At 41.6% G+C, this 20,477-nt stretch overlaps 1 protein-coding gene across 4 annotated transcripts in view; it reads right to left on the minus strand.

Moving 5' to 3' along the window:
- Positions 1–20,477, minus strand: part of TSPAN12 (tetraspanin 12) — a 90,441-nt gene that overhangs the window by 35,888 nt on the left and 34,076 nt on the right. For 2 of the 4 annotated variants that reach the window (XM_008258287.4, XM_017342721.3), the window contains one exon: positions 1,445–1,519. The exons of the other annotated variants lie outside the window; for them this stretch is intronic. In XM_008258287.4, the coding sequence (XP_008256509.1) occupies positions 1,445–1,519 (75 nt within the window). The remainder of the gene's footprint in view (positions 1–1,444; positions 1,520–20,477) is intronic. 4 annotated transcript variants of the gene reach the window in all.

Raw genomic sequence — 20,477 nt, forward strand, 5'->3', positions numbered from 1 at the left:
CCTTTTTCTCTCCCCTCAATATACAAAGTTTCTAGGGGCAACAGGAAAATATGATTATCAAGGACAGCAAGAGAATCCCTGCGTGTATGGGAGGTTTTGTTGGGGAGAAAGTTCATGACTTCATAGAAAACTAGTGAGAACCTGTCTTTTCAGTCTCTGATAAACTCTCCCTCCTTCTTGATGGTCTTCATAGGCTGGGAGTAGCACAGAGCCAGGGCGTCATTTGCATACCACTTAGTGTTCAAAGCAGCCTTGCAGGGCAACAGATCAACACAGAATCTTTGGGGCTGCATCAGTACCAGACAGGACTTCATTTTACTACACAACGGCCAAACGCCTCTCTGCTCCCTGAAACATACAAAATACGCGTCGTCCTATCTTCTTAAGAGTCCTTAAATCTGAAAATGTGAAAGACTCGCTGTGACAAACACAAATGCCCAGGGCAGCCCTCTCCTGCCCTGCCTTTCCCCCCCATTCTCACTGAGCACCTCTGGCCTCCAGCCCCTCGTGCATATTTTAAAGAATTGTCCTGGATGAGCCCTGCTGGATATGGGTCCAGAGACTGTATTCCTAAAACGGAATTACTCTACGGGACTGATGATGGAAAACCCTGAGCTGCCTCCACAGAAACAGGCTGCATTCACAGACAGGCAAGAGTGCTCAACTTCACTGGTTAGAAATGCAAAAACTGACACCCACGAAGTGAGCCACCTTTAAATAAGGAATGGGACCCAACTGGAACAAGGGAGAAATGCAAGCTGAAAACCACCCATAACTGGTCAGATCTTACGATGGAGAAATTCTCATCCTCATTCATTCAAACAGAGCTATAAAAATTGGTCCGTGGTTTCATTTGCTTGAAATGAAAGAAAAATGCTGAAAAGTTATTTCCAAGGAGCCACGTCTCAAACTAGGAGAGTGTTTCTAAAGTGCAGTAAACACACAGCGACTCTTCAAACACACTTCTTCGTAAAGTGGAAGATGGTTCAGCCTGTTGCAAACAGGAGACACACGGGGCCTTCTAGGTATGTGTAGACTGCTTTAGAGGGCATTTTACAAGACTTTATCGAGGCGGTCAGACATTATCAAATAAATTTATTTGTCAAATTATTTATCAAACAAATTTGTGCTGCAAATGCAAATCCTTGCGATTATTAACTCAAGTTGGTCTAATTATTTTAGAACATAAACGATTTTTAGTCTATTACTTCCATGGAATTAAAGGCATACACTAAAGAAAATATTTCAAATTATGGTTTTAAACTGTGCTTTTGAAACATAAAAGAAAATGTTATTTTTCAGAATTATGGGGCTATTCAAATTGTCATCATATCACATAAACACTAAAATCAATAATCACATGCCAAGGTCTGCTAAAATGTCTGATTTAAAAGGCTGAATTGGATACTGTTTGAGATTGTGGTATAACTCATTCTGAACTCACCATAAGTTCCTGCTCATATGTCCAAACGCCACAAGCAAGCTCTACACAGAAAATGACAAGCAAACTTCCGAAGTACTGCAAGGAAACAGCAAAGTATGCCATTAGTCAAGGATCAAGGAAAGTGTTGTCATCACGGAGAAATTAAATATTATTCAGCGGTCTGCTTTTCTCAGGATAAGAAAACACAGGCAAGTTTTCAGGGAGCAAATGGAGAAAATCTCAGGGAATTTAGAAACACCTCCAGAGAGCATTCAATACTCACCTAAGTGGGCCATGGTTTATCAGTCATCTCACAGGACAATCTTTTATAAATGCAAGTAGTTTCCTTGTGTCAAATAAGAATTTACATGCTGTAGTTTAACAAGTTCTCCTGGAAACTGGACCTAACTTCTATTAAAGCTCATAAAGTAAAGTCAACAAATCCAATGCCCTACCTATAAGCAGATTTTAACTGATTCTTCTAGTCATGGGGACCTCCTCTGCATTCTTAGAAAAGCACAACATGGAACAAAATCTCAATTACCAATGACTTTAAAATAAATAGTCACTTCTTATACAAGGAAGGCTCTTGAACATGAAAAGATAAGAACTGCATAGGGAAATCAATAACATGAAGTTGAATACAATGGTAAAAGTATAAGTGAAGATAAAAATTCAGGATCTGTATGCAATAGAGAATGGTGCAGGTTCCCAAAAGGTGAGGAGGATTAGAACAAAGCAAAGAAGAAAATTCGAGGCAAATTTAAAAAGAGAGGAACAAGAATGCAGAGACACCTGCAGAGGTCAGGAAATAGGAAATATAGTGAGGTGGTACGAAACAGCAATGATAGGAGAGATGTGAGAGGCAGACTGGGGCACATTATGGTAGACTTGAAATAATACACTGGTGGATTTAAAAATCTATCACAAAGGTAAGAGGGTGGCATCTTTCAAACAGAAAGACATAATACACAGCAGAAATAATGGCAGAGTTCTAACAGGTTTGGGCAGGAAAGGCTGAGGAGGTGGTAATGATCCCTTAGAAGGCAGCAAAGAAGGGATGTGAGATGAGGAGCTGAACTTAGTGGCCTTGCAAAGTACAGGGAAAGACCAGCCACAGTGATACAGCAATAGAAAAACCTGACAACACATAGGACTGGATGGATTTAGAAACTGATGGGGGAGACTTCTTTCACCAAAGTAGAGAACCTGGCAGGGGTAACTAGTTCTGTAAGAAAATGAAAAAAATTCCCTTTGTTTGAACAACATAGAGATCCATATCCAGCTACAAGGAGATGTAAATTCAGAGACCTGGTACCCAAGCATGGAAATTATTAAAGGGAAAACTATTATGATTAGACACCAAGAGTAGCAAGTTTTGGATAATGTTCCAGTTATCAAGCGCTTTCATAATTAACTCACTGAAGAACTTTGTGCTCCAAATGAGCTCATCCCATATCACAAATGAAAACTAATGTGAAAGCAGACGTGACTTGCTCAAGACTGCCACGTATGTTCTGGAGGGCTAAGCCATCGTAGTAGCGTTCCCGTGTCCCTACTCGACACCTCCCCAGTTGTATAGATGACTTTCCAGAGGCACCCAGAACAAGTGTGGCAAGAACGGACTGTCGGAAAGTTCTCTCCCGTTATCCCAGCAGGAGTAAGACATCATCGTGCTCCTGAATCTTTCCCAGTCACTGCCAGTGTAGGGTTGGGGTGAGGATAATGGACAGCGATGATCACGGATCAACGCCCTTCACTGAAATGAACATTCCTTGCAGGGCAAGCACTTTACTGTGCTTCTCCTTACATAGTAGGTGCTCACTAAAAACTTGGAATGTATAAGGACAGATGAAAACAAAGCAGAATGGTAGTTGTGACAGGGAGTGAACAGAAAAGGGCGCTTCATGAGGGGGATCTTTAAGGTGAATCTGCCATGAGGAGGAGGTGGCTGTGCTGTTAGGATTTGAGAGGAAGCAACCCAAGAAGAGGAGGTCTCAAGTGCCACCTTATAGGGTAAGCCAGTTAGATTCAAAACTCAAGGGTAAGCAGAACATAGAAGGGGTTGGCATGGGGACAGGGAGTGCGAGTGCATGTCCTGGACAAGTACAAAGAGACACATCACCATGGACAGGATCTTGCATTTTATTCTAAGTGTGATGGAACTCCACTAGTACGTGACATGATGTGAAGGACATTATAAAAAAAAATGTTCTATTTGATGAAAATGATCTACAAGCCAAGGCATTGTGCCACTTCTTGAGATGCCCAAATCCCTTTTTAGAGTGCCGGAACAGTCACAGCTGTTCTGCTTCCAATATGCCTCCCTGCTACTGCATCCTGGGAAGTAGCACATGCCATCCCAAGTGCCTGGGCTCCTGCCACTCAAAGAGACCCAGACGGAGTTCTGGGCTCCTGGCTTCAGCCTGGCCCAGGCCTATCTGAGGTGGGCATTTGGGGAGTGAACCAGTGGATGGAAGAGTCTCTCTCTCTCTTTCCTCTCTTTCTCCCTCTCTTTTCCTCCCCTCCATCCTAATCTCTCACTCTGGCTTATAAGTAGATAAAAATAGAAATAACCAAACATTCTTTTAAAAAAATTTCCTGCAGAAAAGCAAAGGTGTTAATTAGGGTAACTAAACAAAAAATTGTGGAACTAGGGTAGCAGCAGAAAAGGAATAATAGGTTGGCTGGCTGACTTAGTTGTGAACCAAGAGAAATCAAACCTTGAGTTTCTTTGCTCATAACTTCTTCTTTTAAAAAAGATTTATTTATTTATTTATTTATTTGAAAGTCAGAATTACACAGAGAGAGGAGAAGTAGAGAGAGAGAAAAAGGTCTTCCATCCAATGGTTCACTCCCCAATTGGCCGCAACAGCCGGAGCTGTGCTGATCCGAAGCCAGGAGCCAAGGAGCTTCTTCCAGGTCTCCCACATGGGCACAGGGACACAAGAAGTTGGGCCTTCTTCTACTGCTTTCCTAGGCCATAGCAGAGAGCTGGATTGGAAGTAGAGCAGCCAGGTCTCGAACCAGTGCCCATATGGGATGCTGGTGCTCCAGGCTGGGGCATTAACCTGCTGCGTCACAGTGCCAGCCCCTGCTCATAACTTCTGTTCAAAAAAGGAGGTATAGAAAATAGAGAAAATTGGGCTGATTTTCTACTACTTCCTATGATACATCCTTAAGATTTAAAAATTGAAATCATTGCTCTTAGTTTCAATTTGGTTCTTTCATACTTCTTTCATAAAAAATAAGAAATGTACAACTGCATTATCTTTTTCACAAGAACCCAGCTTGAAAAGAATAATTGATTTAAAAGATAAAGTAGTGTTTTGTTAAGAGAATCCCATATCACAGGTACTTCTATTTTCAGCATATGTAGCACTCTTGGTTTGCTTCAAACTACTCACATCTCATTTCCCAGCACCATTATTTCCAGGCCTTAAACACTGCAGACTTGAAATGATCATTAAAAGAAATTTTGCAAACCCAGTGCTCCAAGTGAGTTTTTCTCCAAACTCTTTAATGCTTTACTTAAGAGACTTTTATACATGGAAATATTATATTTGCACTTACATTCCAAAGAGACCAACTGTTCAGTAATGATATGCTTGATCAATTTTCTTATCTTTGATTAGAAAAGACCCTAGGAGACAGTAAAACTCCAGAGAAAAAGTACACCATGAGATACCTTTGCTCTCTCAGATTCTTAACCTAAATTCTTTTCAAAATTGATGTCTGGTTACACTGAAAGCCAAAGCACCCTGAAAAGGCACGGTATCTCCACAGACAAAACATGGACAGAGATAATGATGATGTGTGCTGAATAAGAGATACCCTGATTTTCCCTTGGGTATAACCATGAAGATTTTTGGAGTGATTTTATATCCTTTCAAATCCCACTTGAGTCATCGCTCTCCTTTCCTGCCTCCTGGAGACACTAATCAGTTTGCAAATGCCTGAGCTGCACCAGCTCCCAGCACAGTGAGATGGAAAAGTGCCCAGACGTACCCAATATATGCAGTACCTGAGTAAGGCCTATGGATTCAAACAGGAATATAATAACAACAAGCATGACACCACCTTGGAGTTCTTGAGATAAACATTCAAATGAACTAGCAATACCATTACTTAGGCATTCACAGGAACGCATACATAAAGCATATATATTAAAACCAATCTCTTGGGGCTGGCATTGTGACACAGTGGGTTAAGCTGCTTCCTGCAATGCCAGCATCCTATATGAACACCAGTTCAAGTCCCAGCTGCTCCACTTCCAATCCAGCTCCCTGCTAATCTGCCTAGGAAAGCAGAAGAAGATGGCCCAAGAGCTTGGGCCCCAACACCCATGTGGGAGATGAAGCCTTGGAATCCTGGCTTCAGCCTGGCCCAGCCCCGGCCTTTGTAGCCATTTGGGGAGTGAACCAGTGGGAATGGAAGTGCTCTCTCTCTATATATATGTCTCTCACTGTCTCTGTTCCTCCCTCTATCTCTGTAACTCTGCCTTTCAAATAAAGAAAATAAAAATCTTAAAAAAAAAAATTTCTTGGGCTGGGCATTTGGCACAGCAATTAGGTTGCTGCTTAGAACAGTTCCACTCCATATCAGAGGCTTGGGTATGAGTCTCAACCCCACTTTGAATTTCAGCTTCCTGCTAATGTGCATTCCAGAAAGCAACAGACAATGAATCAAGCACTTAAGCTGCCAACACCCACACAGGAGACCGTGAGTGAGCTTTGCGCTCCTGACTTCTGTCTGGCCCAACCCCAGCTGTTGTGGGCATTCAGGGAGTGAACCAACATATGGAAGATCTCTCTCTCTCTCTCTCTCTCTCTCTCTCTCTGTGTGTGTGTATGTCTGTCTTTCCACCTTCCAAATAAAATAAATAAATAAATATTTTAAACAATCTCTCGTTTCAAACTCAAAACTGAGAATACTAACCATTGGACAACTCACACACTCTTTGAACTCTGGGAAAACCCACAAATGGTGTAATCTTTCACATTCCCAGTGGTTCCATTCGATAAACGTTCTCCCATGTAAAATTTGTCTTTATCCCATTAACACTCCGAAACAGTGATTCACTTGACCTTCAGGTTGAATGTAAGTCTCATCAACATTATAAAACCTTGTTAGAATAAATTCAATCTAAAACATAATTCAAATATTTTACATGTGATTGTGCAGTTTCATGGTCAGCTGTCTCCATTGTTGTTATTGCAATAGTGTGAAACATCCAGTCTTCTAACTTCAAGCAAATGTTAAAAGTCAAATCCATGCTTAACACAATGTATGTACACCAACTGCATTTACCCCTAAATTTCCTTTTTCTGTGAGATCTGTGTCCTTGATAATGTCATCCTCATTAATTATTGCACAGAAAATCACTGTCGCTACTCTATTTAATGGCTGAGTTTGAAGCATCTGTACAGCATAGTGTTTATCCACAGTTTCAATAGAATGAAGCTAGCAAAGAATTAAGCTTGTGCCAAGATTCGTTATGGTATGAAGGGTACAGTCATATCACGTTTCCATATCCAATCATTTGCTATCCTAAACACTACTGAGAACATAACATGTACACCCATGTCTCCCCTCTTGTTATCAGCATGTGTGTGTCCCACTTCTTACTTTCTCAATGTCTGTGGTGCTATGAGGTGTCCTGTACCAACCTTTGCTGTCACTCTCTCTCCTCTATGTATGCTTTCATTCTAGAATGGTAGGGAAAGCTTTGAGTTTGCAGTCAGAAAACTTAAGTTCGAACTCAGGTCTGAAACACACTGTGTGATGGTTGGCAAATCATTTCACTGCCCTGACTTCATGCTGCTCATCTATTTAATGATGACACAAATACAGCTTTTGTTGTAATTGTCAAGGTTCATTTGATATACATGGAAGTGCTTTGGAAAAACCCATAAAACACTATGTAAACCCTATTCTGTGCTAATTTGCAAAACAGTCCCATGTCCACTTGGCCTCTGCTCCTGTGCATCGCTTGCGATGGGCCAGGGTTTCCTCCTCACCACTGTTTTCCAGTCTGATCGTTTGCTTTCCTCCTCTCGGTATAGCAGGTGTCTGCTGTATTTCAGGCCTCATGGGCTTTGGTTTTAAACTGCTCAGCTGCCTTGCCCACAGGTCACAATGCTGACTCAATGGCCTGACCATGCTTGTTGTTCTAGCTGCGAAGGAACTTGCTCCTTTTTAAAAAACAAATATACTTATTTATTTGAAAGGCAGAGCAACAGAGAGAAAGGGAGAGATAGACAGAGATCTTCCTTCTGCTGGTTCACTCCCCTAAATGCCTGCAACAGCCAGGGTTGAACCAGGCTGAGGATAAGAATTAGCATCTCCATCTGGGTCTCTTACTAGGGTGGCAGGAACCAAAGCACTTGAGTCACCATCCGCTGCATACCAGGCATATCAGCAGGAAAGCTATTCAATAAATGTAAGTGGAAATAAAGACCAGTTTACCAACTAAAAAGACCATTTTCAGTATTTCTTTGGGTTTCTCTAATTTAAACTGAGTTTCTTGTTAGTGCCCCTTGACTTGTACCTATACATTTCTATTTGAAAATATTACCTCTCTATTTCACATGTACTTTTTAAAAAAGATTTATTTATTTTTCTGAAAGGCAGAGTTACAAAGAGGCAGAGGCAGAGAGAAAGAGAGGTATTCCATCTGCTGGTTCACTCCCCAGATCACCGCCACAGATGGAGCTGGGCCGATCTGAAGCCAGCAGTCAGGAGCTTCTTCCAGGTCATCTTCTACTGCTCTCTCAGGCCATAGCAGAGAGCTGGAACAGAAGTGGAGCAGCCAGGACTCGAACCAGTGCCCATATGGGATGCTGGTACTGCAGGCGGCAGCTCTACATGCTATGCCACAGCGCCAGCCCCAACATGTACTTTTTTTGTGTACTACACTAATAATCCAGTGCACCTTCAAATACTTAATACAATTTATAAAGCTACAGAAAGACAGCAATATGCAGACTCCCTGTCTGTCCTGAGCTACAATCAACTAAAGATTTTAAACAAATGAAAAATAAGAAAATGAGTGCATGCACAAATAAATTAGATTGTAATCACTTACATTACAAACTATTTTGTTTGCTTTAAAAAAATCACTTAATACAGAGTTCCTTGAATAGCTAAGCTCTACTATGATTAAACTAAAATTTGTGTATTACAAATAAGTTTTATTCATAAACATATGTTCAAGGGAAAAAAATCCGTATCTAGTAAGGCCCTCTAATGATAGGGCACACTCCTAAAATGACACAATTCATTAGTAGTTCTAGGGTTTTTTTTCCCACCAAATGTCTCAAAGTGAAAATAAATACCTTGAAGTTCATAAATGGTTGCATCATTAGGTTAAGTAATAGAAATTTAGAGAAAATAATACAGGTACAATTTCTTTCCTGACTTTTTCTTAAAACTGTAAATATAGAAGAATATGGGCTTTAAGTTAAAATAGACCTGGCTTCACGTCCCAGCTGGTATACATACCAGCCAGATGACATGGCTAGACCACTAAGTTTCAGTTTCCTTATTTGTACAAGAGAAAGTTAAAATCACCTTGCAGTGCCCTGCAGTAAGGTAAAACGCACTTTAAGTATTACTTAAATGGTAGCCATTGCTATTAAGCAGAATCTACTAGAATATAAACTTCATAAGAACAAGAAGAATCACTGCACTTTAAAAAGCCTAACCTAGGGCCTAGTACATAGCAAGTGCACAGTTCAGACTTGTCAAATAGATGTAATCATGACTAGTGTGGAAAACTTTATCTAACACCAACAGTGTCACTCTTCTGCACCCTTTACGATTCCAAAGGCTGTCTGGTAAAAAACCGTTAGTAAAATTTGAAAACATCTCTATTGGAAAATTAAAACAGGATGCATGTAAAGGGTGGGGAACACACTTCTTTTTTAAAAGAACTAAAAAGCTATCTTAAAAATAACTGGGTCGGCCACAGAATGACATGACTGGCACAGGTTTCTACTCGTCCTGTTGTCCCTTGGAGCACGTGTGGAAGAAGGGAAGGGTATGACATCCTACTTTCCTATGCAAGCTTTCGGTGAGCTCCTGGTAAGTCATCAGGCAACAGAAGCAAAGGGGATTCATTCCTCCCTTGAAAAGGTTACTTCACTCATTACAGGTGCACAGAAAAAATAATCCAATATCAAGGAAGTCCTCTTCTTAAAGACACATTTATTTGTTGAAATGGTCTCGTTTCTCACTACCACCATCTCCACGATTTCCCCCTAAGGAAGCAGATTAAAAACATGCCTTTGTCCCCTATCGGATACTTTTCTGAAATCACAGAGGGAGATATTAAAAGGCATAACCCAGAGAAAATGAAAAGGGGACAACCGCAAGTCTACTTTGGAGAATGCAAAGCAGAGAGAAGGATGGAAAAGTTCTCAGCTGTCCCCCAAACGCTGAATGCTGGGGAGCTGGGAACAGCGTACTCATCACACCACCCTCAGATGCTCAGATAGTGTCAGCTCTGGCTGCTTAGGAACGAGGCTGAAGGTGGAGCCAAACGGAGGAGGATTTGTTGGAAATCGGTCTGGAAGAAGTGCTGACCCCTACCCTGTGAAATACAATGACTACCATGAATCCGTAAATTTGAAGAAGTGGAGACACCAAGACAAGGAGGCACAGGGCTGTGGACAGGCAGACAGACAGAAGAGAATGAAGCGCAGGACTGGACCAGGAGGACTGAAAGTCAAAGGTTCAAAACTCACATCAGACCAAAATAGCAGTGGATGTCTCAACAGAATATCTGAAGCTAGAAGTCAGAAGCAGAGTGTCTTTAAAATTCTGAGGACAAAACCAACGTCCAGCCTATAATTCTATAACCATCAACATTAAAAGCAAAGAATTCAGAAAGCCACGTTCAGCAACATGGGCCTTTAAAAGTCTCCTGCTTTTCCAGGAAAACATTAGAAGATGCGATCCCTAAAATAAGAGAATAAACAGAAGGACAATGACTTGGAATCCAGACAACAGAGGATCTAAAGCAAAGGGAGGGAAAGGAAATGCCAGGATGGTGGCAAACGGATGTCCCTGGATGGCCACGCTTCAGCAGGCCCAGGCTGGAGCAGGACTAGAACATTCTGTGGGAGATTTTTCTTTTTAATATCATCACTGAAGTCTCCAATGCATTTGACTATAGAACGAAGAAAATTACACTAGGAGACTCAGAGTGCGGGATTAAACAGAAATAACACAGGAAACTAAATTACCAAAGAAAGCTACTAACTTCAAGAAAAACAATGTTTGAGTTCAGAAAGAAGATGGAAATCCAACATTTTACCTGGCAAGGCTATGACTAGATTTTATATAGTCATAATTACGTCGCCAGAATTACAATATGCCCAGGATGAGGTGAGGTGGAAAGGGAAAGGGGAAGATAGGAGAGCAGGAAAGAGGCCAGTTACGCTTAAAGCTAAAGACTGAAAGAATGAGACAAGGTGCACAGATATGTGATTTAGAGATATGAAAGTAAATTCCAAAGGCATCTGTATGACATAAGTGAAAGCAGCTGCCTCTTGGGTGTGGAGAATGGCAGGGGTGAAGGACTGCTATATTTCATAACAAGCCTTTTAGCACTGAATTAACTCTTAAATTATGTGCATGAAGCACTCTGATGAAAACAAAAACAAAATCATAGCAAGCAATAGTTCTCCTAAAGTCTCAACATGAAGAGAAAATGCTTGGAAGCGAAGAATTTAATGTGAGTTGCATAGGAAAATTCTTAAAGTCTGAAATTCTAAGTAGCCCAAATACACTTCAGGGTTATTGGAGTTAAAGGAGTGAGTGAGGAGACTGACATTCAAAGCAGTGGTTAAGACGCCACTTGGGGTACCTCATCCCACGTCAGAGTGCCTGGGGTCTAGCCCCGGCTCTGTCCCTATCCCACCTTCCTGATAATGCACATGTGGGAGACAGCAGGTGATGGCTCCAGTACTTGGGTCCTCGCCACCCATATGGGTGACCTAGATTGAGTTCCAGGCTCCTGGCTTCAACCTGCTCCAATTCTAGCTGTTGCAGGCATTTGGGACAGTGAAGCAGCATATGGGCGACTCTCTCTCTTTCTCCCTTCCTCTCATTCTCACTCCCCTTCCCACTCTCACTATGTGTGTGTATATATATATATATATATATATACAAACACATATATATATTTCTGGCTCTGCTTCTCTGTATTTCTGCCTTTCAAATAAATCTTTTTAATTTTTTTATTTATACATCTTCATTTCTTTATTCTTAATAATTGATAATAATATACTTTTTAAGAAAGTAGTGTTTGTTTTTGTATCAAATACTTCAAATAATCTTCACTTTTGTGGAAATTAGTAATTTTCAATTTTCATGCCTACTTATCAATCTAATGAAAACTAAAAAGAAACCTTGCCAAAGGCAACCAATTCATTGAGTGCCTCTGTTTTGGAGAGTGTTAAACTCGCTATGCAGTTGAGAAACATAAAAAACAATGTTTTCAATCACTAAGAGCAGTTTTAGAAAAAAATATATCCTAGGCTGGCGCCGCAGCTCAATAGGCTAATCCTCCGCCTGCGGCACCGGCACACCGGGTTCTAGTCCCAGTCGGGGCGCCGGTTCTGTCCCAGTTGCCCCTCTTCCAGGCCAGCTCTCTGCTGTGGCCCGGGAGTGCAGTGGAGGATGGCCCAAGTGCTTGGGTCCTGCACCTGCATGGGAGACCAGGAGGAAGCACCTGGCTCCTGGCTATGGATCAGCGCAGTGTGCTGGCCGCAGTGGCCATTGGAGTGTGAACCAACGGCAAAGGAAGACCTTTCTGTCTCTCTCTCTCACTGTCCACTCTGCCTGTCAAAAAAAAAAAAGAAAGAAAAAATATATCCTAGCAATGTGAAATTTAACACGCTCCTTCCATCCAACATTTTTAAGAGAGAACTCTGTGATTTATACTACCCAAAAACATTTTCTTAAATATTTGTTTTTATTTATTTGAAAGACAAAGTTACAGAGAGAGGTAGAGAGAGAGAGAGAGAGAGAGAGGTCTTCCATCCACTGGTGCACTCCCCAAATGGCTGCAATGGCCGGAGCTGTGCCGATCTGAAGTCAGGAGCCAGGAGCTTCTTCCAGGTCTCCCACATGGGTGCAGGGACCCAAGGACTTGGGCCATCTTCCACCACTTTCCCAGGCCATTGCAAAGAGCTGGATTGGAAGTGGAGCAGCCAGGTCCCGAACTGGCACCCATATGGGATGCCGGCATGGCAGGCGGTGGCTTTACCTGCTACGCCACAGCGCCGGCCCCTCAAAAGAAAATTTTTAGAAACTTAATGTCTTGGCAGGCGCCGTGGCTCACTAGGCTAATCCTCCGCCTTGCGGCACCGGTACACCGGGTTCTAGTCCGGGTTGGGGCGCCGGATTCTGTCCCGGTTGCCCCTCTTCCAGGCCAGCTCTCTGCTGTGGCCAGGGAGTGCAGTGGAGGATGGCCCAAGTGCTTGGGCCCTGAACCCCATGGGAGACCAGGAAAAGCACCTGGCTCCTGGCTCCTGCCATCGGATCAGCGCGGTGCGCTGGCCGCAGCACGCCGGCCGCGGCGGCCATTGGAGGGTGAACCAACGGCAAAGGAAGACCTTTCTCTCTGTCTCTCTCTCTCACTGTCCACTCTGCCTGTTAAAAAAAAAAAAAAAGAAAGAAACTTAATGTCTTGGGGTAGGTGTTGTGGCAAGGTGGGTTAAACTGCTGCTTACAACGCCTGCCTCCAGTATCAGAGTGCTGCCTAGAGTCCCTGCTGCTCTGCTTCCTATCCCGCCTCCTGCTCATTACCCAGGGTGGGCAGCAGATGATGACCAGGTGCTTGGACAGCTGCCACCCACATGGTAGAATAAGATGGAGTTCCAAGTAAGATGGAGTTCCAAGCTCCTGGCTTTGGCCTGGCCCAGCTTTGGTTGTTGCAGGCATCTAAGGAGTGGACATGCAAATGAATGATCTTTCTCTCTCTCTCTCTCTCTCTCTCTCTCTCATTCTCTCTCTCTTTCTCTCATTCTCTCTCTCTCTCTCTGTTACTCTACATTTCAAGTAGATGGAAATAAATTTTAAAAGGAAAAATATTTAATGTCCAATTTGTCACAAATAGACAAGGCACTGGTTTTCCAAACTGTTTCTCTGCCCAAGTGTCAATGGGAATAAATTTGTACAATTAAAACTGCAATTTTCCTGCTTGTACATACATTTCTTTCCAAGTAAGCAGTTAACCAAGCAAGTATCACAGAAACCCCTCAGTAAGAATACCAAACTGAGGCCGGCACCGTGGCTCACTAGGCTAATCCTCTGCCTTGCGGCGCCAGCACACCGGGTTCTAGTCCCGGTCGGGGCGCCAGATTCTGTCCCGGTTGCTCCTCTTCCAGGCCAGCTCTCTGCGGTGGCCAGGGAGTGCAGTGGAGGATGGCCCAAGTGCTTGGGCCCTGCACCCCATGGGAGACCAGGATAAGTACCTGGCTCCTGCCATCGGATCAGCGTGGCGGCCATTGGAGGGTGAACCAACGGCAAAAGGAAGACCTTTCTCTCTGTCTCTCTCTCTCACTGTCCACTCTGCCTGTCAAAAAAATAAAAAAATAAAAAAAAACTGAGACAAAAGTGAAATCATAAACACTACAAAAGTTATTTTAACCTGCTACTCTCTAAATTTATAACTAAAAATTCAGGTTTTTTTTCACAAGCAACATTCAACATAATTTAAAACCACAAAAGTCAGATTTGTTTATCTTCAAAAATTAATGCAACTAGAAATTTATTCCCCCCAAACAAAAAGAGTTTCAAAATAAAACAGACTTGAACAGACATTTTAATATTTGAGAAACACAGACACTTTGACTCCTATCTGCATGCTACATAACCAACACTTTTCATAAACAGAAAGTTTGATTAAAGGCCTGTATTCACTAAATGATAAATGATAAACTCCAGTCTGTACCCTGTCAAATATTAAACTCTGCAAGCTTTCAGCGCTAAGTATCTTTGTGTCAGTTGTTTATTTTTCCTTTCCCAGTGATTGGAGGTTTAAAAATATTATATTACTTATAGTTAGTAAATAAGGGAATTCCAGCACCAAATATTTGTACAAGATAATGGAACAGCCACCCTTCTGTGAAAAACTCACAAGGACTGAAATATTAACAGCCCAAGAGGACTTTCTGCTTAAAACATACACACACATCACTTCTGTTTTAGCCACTACTCAAAGCAATGTCAAGGCAGACACAGGCTTGCTACTATTTTTTTTTTAAGCTTGGTACTTTTTGAAGGCCAACGTTTATTATTCCTATTCATTGTTTCTCTGCAAATATGTCAAAGAAAGGCAACACTATGTATCCTTCTTTTATCAGAAGTAGAATGGGATCAGTCTAATTTAGGGAAAAGCTAGAATTATAAACCAGTTATTGAAGAGGCTTATAACTACTCAGTACATACAGAGATTCACACTCAGGAAAGGAATTAATAGTAGGTTGTGGTCCTTTGTTCATTCATACACATATATAAACAAAACTATTTCTAAAAATGTGTACTAATTTATTTTCATTTCAATTTTATTCACACTGGTCACTACTGAGCTAATTTCTTTATCAAAGATATCAATGAAGTTCAAATTAGTAAGTGTTTGCTCCCTGTGCTGTTCAAACAGCTAGCCTGGGAAATGTGTAACGCCAGCGTGTTCAGGTCTAGATGAGGGCTCAGATCCCAGGGTCAACAACCTAGATCATGAGAGGTAAGGCATTAAAGTGAGAGGCAATAAAACCGCTGGACATGCTAGAGAGGTCATCATGTATGCCTTCTAAGCTAGGTCAGGCAAGGCCTGCAAGCTCTGCCCTATCTCTCAAGATTTACAGGGTGTTACTGGGTTTTGAAAAGGAATCTCTCCTTTGGATTATGGGCAACCCCTCAGAATGAGAGTCAGGGGCCCCATTACCGAAACCTGTACATAAAAATGCAAATAGAAAAGACCTTTGAAATAGGCTAAGACACACAGCCAAAATAATCATTTCAACTCTGACCCAGAGTATGCTGCCCACTCAAACCCAACCCACCTGTGTTCTGATCTTTCCTGAACAGGAGAGGAGCAGGAGTTCATTCCAGCAGGCATGTTTATGACAGCACTTTTTAGCAGACAACAAGTCAGAAATTTTAAAAGATCATGTTTGATTAGGCAGGAAGAAAACTCATACTTTAACATCTGCCAATAACTTTTGAACCTACAGACTCTCTAGAAAAATGTCATCATTGTTTTCTTATTTTCATAAAGTACTTTAACTTATTTTTGTATGTTCTTCAGAATAATCAAAACTCCTATTTACCAGCATGAGTAATAAAGAAATGGTTTCTTTTAAATTACACAAATCCATGGATACAAAGAGATTTACAAATCAACAGGCTTGTTTTGTTTGAGAAATATATTCAAGCAACTACACTTTCTTCCTAAACCAAAACATTTTCCCCTTAAAGGAAAAATAAAGGCACACTATCCTTTGTGAATGTTACAGCCTGATTCTCTGCCATGCTCGATGTTCAGAAAAGGAAAAACATGTGTGAATAATGATAAAATCATCAAATCACAAAGTTGCCAAAGCTTCGGCAATTCAGTCCAGCAGATGGAGGGCACAGTTTGAATTAAACAGCATAAATGACAGAACAGTTTCAAAGAATGCACTTTTCTTACACAAATATTTGAATATAACAGCATTAAGAAGACCTGCTTTTATAAACAAACCCATGGTTTGAAAAGAGCATAACTGTTACCTATAAGCAAATGCTTCTAACATGCTGGAAGAGTTTGTTCTCAAACAAGAAAAGCAGAGCTACCACAACCCTCTGATCCTAGCTAATTGTTTATACAACTTCTCGCCCCGCCCCTGCACCAGCCTGGGCTGGAAACTGATTCAAGGAGCTCTGGGTATAACCAGTCAACAAGGATCCTGAGTGCTGCTACATCTCCCTAAGGGCACCTTAGCCCAGCACCTACTCTCTAGATGCTTAGTTTAGCTTGATGGCAATATTTTTTTTGACATCATGTCTAAACTACACACCCAGATGCACAGAAGTTTTTCATTATGGACATCGAGAAGAACACCTAAAGCATTAGATGGCCTCCCTCTTGTGAACACCCTTATTCATTCCCCTGTACAGACACACCACCGCGATGAGAACACCCCTTCCTTTCTCTCTTCTGTCTTTAAAGGTTCCCTAAACATGCAGCTCCCTTAGCCATTTTCTTCCAGGCAACTGAACACAAGGCCCAGAAATTGCTAAGAACTGACGCTGCTAGCAGGGATGTGTAGCAAGAAAATAGATCAGCTCACATCAATCTTCTAGAAGAATCTTCACAGAACTTCAGACTGCAGAGGACACATACATTCAAAACAGTCTGTAACACAGCCAGCTCTCAAGCGCAGCTAGCACACATCCACCCCGCAGCACACATGTGCCCTTCCCCAAACCCACCAAGAGCATCTCGTGTCAGCACAATGGCTCCCTCCAGCCTTTCTGTTCCTGCCCCCAGAAACGGTCCTCTGAGGGCCAGGGTCCTGCCCCCACCCACTATTCACCTGCCCTCCATCACCCTTTGCTCTCCTCTATCAGAGCTCAGCTCAGACATTTCCTCATGTCCCTTTACTATACGTTCTCAACAGGACGAGCCTGCTGGGGTGCTTCCAAACATTCACAGAAAAATAGAATCCAAAGATAAGATTACTTTGATACCAAAAAAAAGGTTGAAAACCATGCAGTCCTATAATAACGTGCATGTTCCATGAACGTTTTCGAAGACCCCTCCTGTACAAGGATTTCAAACTTTTTGCATCAAAATAAACTTATTTTTTAATTCAATTTTTCATGAGGTTTTAGAAGTTTCTTCATATTGTTTCTCAAAGTTTTTTTAAAATACATTTAATTAGACAAAGAAAAGAGCTTTTGGAAATAAAAATAAATATCTTGATTATTAAAAGCAAGCCTCTAATTTTCATACCAATTCATGACTTCAGCTTAGTTTTATGGAAACCTGCACAGAACCTGAAACTGTAAAACATTTCAAATGCTCATTTCCTTCCTAGAAGAGACACTAAAATAACTCATCCATGCTTAATTAGAAATATTTCTTAAATTGGCAAATATTATCTAACAAAATTCACATTTTCTTCAACACATTGTTTTAAAATATCGTCACGGTTGTAATCACCTTGAAGTAATTTATAGTTTTCAAATTTTAAAGTTTGAAAGCTAATATATAGTGGCAATAATATAGAGTAGCAATAAAGAAAATTCAGGAATGACCATTTATTTTAGAATAAATCAAAGGTATTCCTCTATAGGAACATGCTATGATAAAACTACAGTGTAGGTATGTTTTAAATAAAATTTACTATTATTGTCATCTTAGTGGAAAAGATTCATCTTAGCCTGGGTATGTAACCAGGATCTGTTACTGCTCTTTATTTGAAAAGGGGGAAAGACGTAAAGATCACAATTTTGAAAAAGTAAGTTTTCAAAATCATATAACTTCAAGAAGAAAAAGGCTTCTTTAATTCACAGTACTGTTATTTAGTCACCAATTGCATGTGATAGCACGTATAAAGTGAATATTACATATTAAGTTTCTAAACATCTTACCTGAAAATGACTCTCCTTACTGACTCAGACTCTCTCACTTCACACACATGGGATCTGCACGCTCTGTTTTACTCTCTGCACATTTAAGGACACTATTTCCCGGATCATCTACATAGCTATAGAATTTTAAATGAATGTCTAGGGGCCAGTGCTGTGGCCCAGCAGGTAAAGCCACTGCCTGCAGTGCCTGCATCCTATACAGCCACCGGTTTGAGTCCTGGCAAAGCAATAGAAAGCAGTGGATGATGGCCCAAGTCCTTGGGGCCCTGGACCTACGTGGGAGACACGGAGGAAGCTCCTGGCTCCTGGCTTCAGATCAGCTCAGCTCCAGCCATTGTGGCCATCTGGGGAGTGAACCAGCGGATAGAAGACCTCTCTCTCTCTCTCTCTCTCTCTGCCTCTGCCTCTCTGTAACTCTGCCTTTCAAATAAATAAATAAATCTTTAAATGAATGTCTACCATCTTATGTTTGCCCAAGGAAGTCAGAAGAGAGACTAAGTACAAGTAGGTGGGAAATCAAAAACTTGGCACCTCGAGGCAGTCCTTGCTGAGCTGGTACTGGTGCAAGCATAACAGCTGCCAGAGTGCACCTGGCTCTGAACTTCCCATTGCTAAGGATGGACGTAGACTTACTTGACTTATATTTAACTAAAAGTACTTCAAATGTATACATTAAGAAACAATACAGAACAAGGCTTAAAAGACTTACTATAACAGAGTACATCTAAACTGTGCAAAGGTCAAAAATATAAAACCTGGGGCCATTTATACTTCAAACCCTGAAGTTAAGCAAAACTTCCAATGAGCACCCAAAATCCTGCCGCAAAGGCCCAATGCCAGAGTCATGAACATCATGCAGGTGTCGTGGGCCCGGTTTCTGACACAACATTTGCTTTTGAAGACATCAGCTTACATGCGTTCCTGAGGTATGAACAGAGACAGTCAATTCCACTTCAGCAAAGAAGAAACACAGGCAGTCACAAAACTCCACTGTGAGTTCTTATGCAAACAAAAACCTACAGTGTAACCATTAACAGGGCTTCCTGTTAGCCTCCTGCCCTAACTGTGAATGATTTCCAGCCTGAGCTGGAATTGGTTCTCTGTAGCCTTTGGGATGGCATCAGCCTCTCCTACTAAAACCTTCATGCTTGGAACTACTTCCTGTTCCCCGTGTGCCCTGCCACCCCAGCCACCCCAAATTCTAGTTTCGCTTCACTTTCCTGCGTTTGCACACACTGTTCTTGTCGTTCAGATCCCCTTCCTCCCTCTCCCCAACAGAAAATGTTTGCATTCGCAACACCAGTTCAAACAAAGCCTGCTGTGAACCCTTCTGGATGCTTCCAGCAGCTCCTACTCTGGGGTCCCCATGGTAATTTATTATAAATTTATTTGTATATATATTTTTTATTTTCCTCTTTCATTTTTGTCTCTCAAGTGTCTACCACGAATGGGGTCTCAATATACATTCAAGGAGGGGGAAAAGAAAGGAGACTGAGCAGGGAGGAAAAGTGAAAGGCAAGAAGAAACCCCTGGGTTCTCGGACAAGATGAAGGAGAATGGTGACAGTGGCTGAATTTTCCAGTTGTTTTTTATCCTAATGATACTAAAAGATCCTATGTTTTAAAATTAAATGACTACTGAATGCCTTGGAATAATAAATGAAGCAGATTTAGTCTGACAGAAATAACACTGGTAACTAATTAAGTGCATTATAATTGTAGTATGGTATAGTAAATCATGCGTGGTCTGCACTTGAATGCTGGTGTCAGCAACCCCCAGCTGTGTATCATTGGGCAGGCTACTTCTTGCTTATAAAATAGGTCTAACTGCACATAGTTGGTATGAGTGTTTTCTGAGAAAACAAAGATGAAATATCAGGTAGACGCAGATATAGGGTAAGTCATAGGGTGGACCCTCACTTGGCAATAAAATTACTATCAATCAAAAACATAAGCAAGATAATGGATATTTGACTCAATAGTTTAACTTGATAATCTATCACTAGATATATGATAATAAAATTTGTAACAACATGAGAGAAGGTTTAAACAGAGAGTCTGTAGGCAACTGATGCCTACTTAAAGGTATTCCAGGATGGGCATTTGGTGCAGAGGTTAAAACCGCAGGTGGCACATCTGCATTCCCTGGCTTCCTGCATCTTCCTGGCATGCCTGCAGCTGCCTAGCTCCCAATCGTGGCATCTGCTCCTGATTCCAGCTTCCTGCTGATGTGCACCCTGGGGGACAGTGACTGGGTCCCTGACAACCCAGTGGCAAACCAGGATCCAGTTCTTGGCTCTCAGCTTCCATCTGGCACATCCCCAGCTATTTCAGGTATTTATGGAGTGAACCAGAGGATAGGAGATTCTCTATCTCTTCCTCTGCCTCTCAAATAAATAAGACTC

Source organism: Oryctolagus cuniculus, chromosome 3 (genome assembly GCF_964237555.1).
Source record: "Oryctolagus cuniculus chromosome 3, mOryCun1.1, whole genome shotgun sequence".
NCBI classification, from domain to species: Eukaryota; Metazoa; Chordata; class Mammalia; order Lagomorpha; family Leporidae; genus Oryctolagus; species Oryctolagus cuniculus.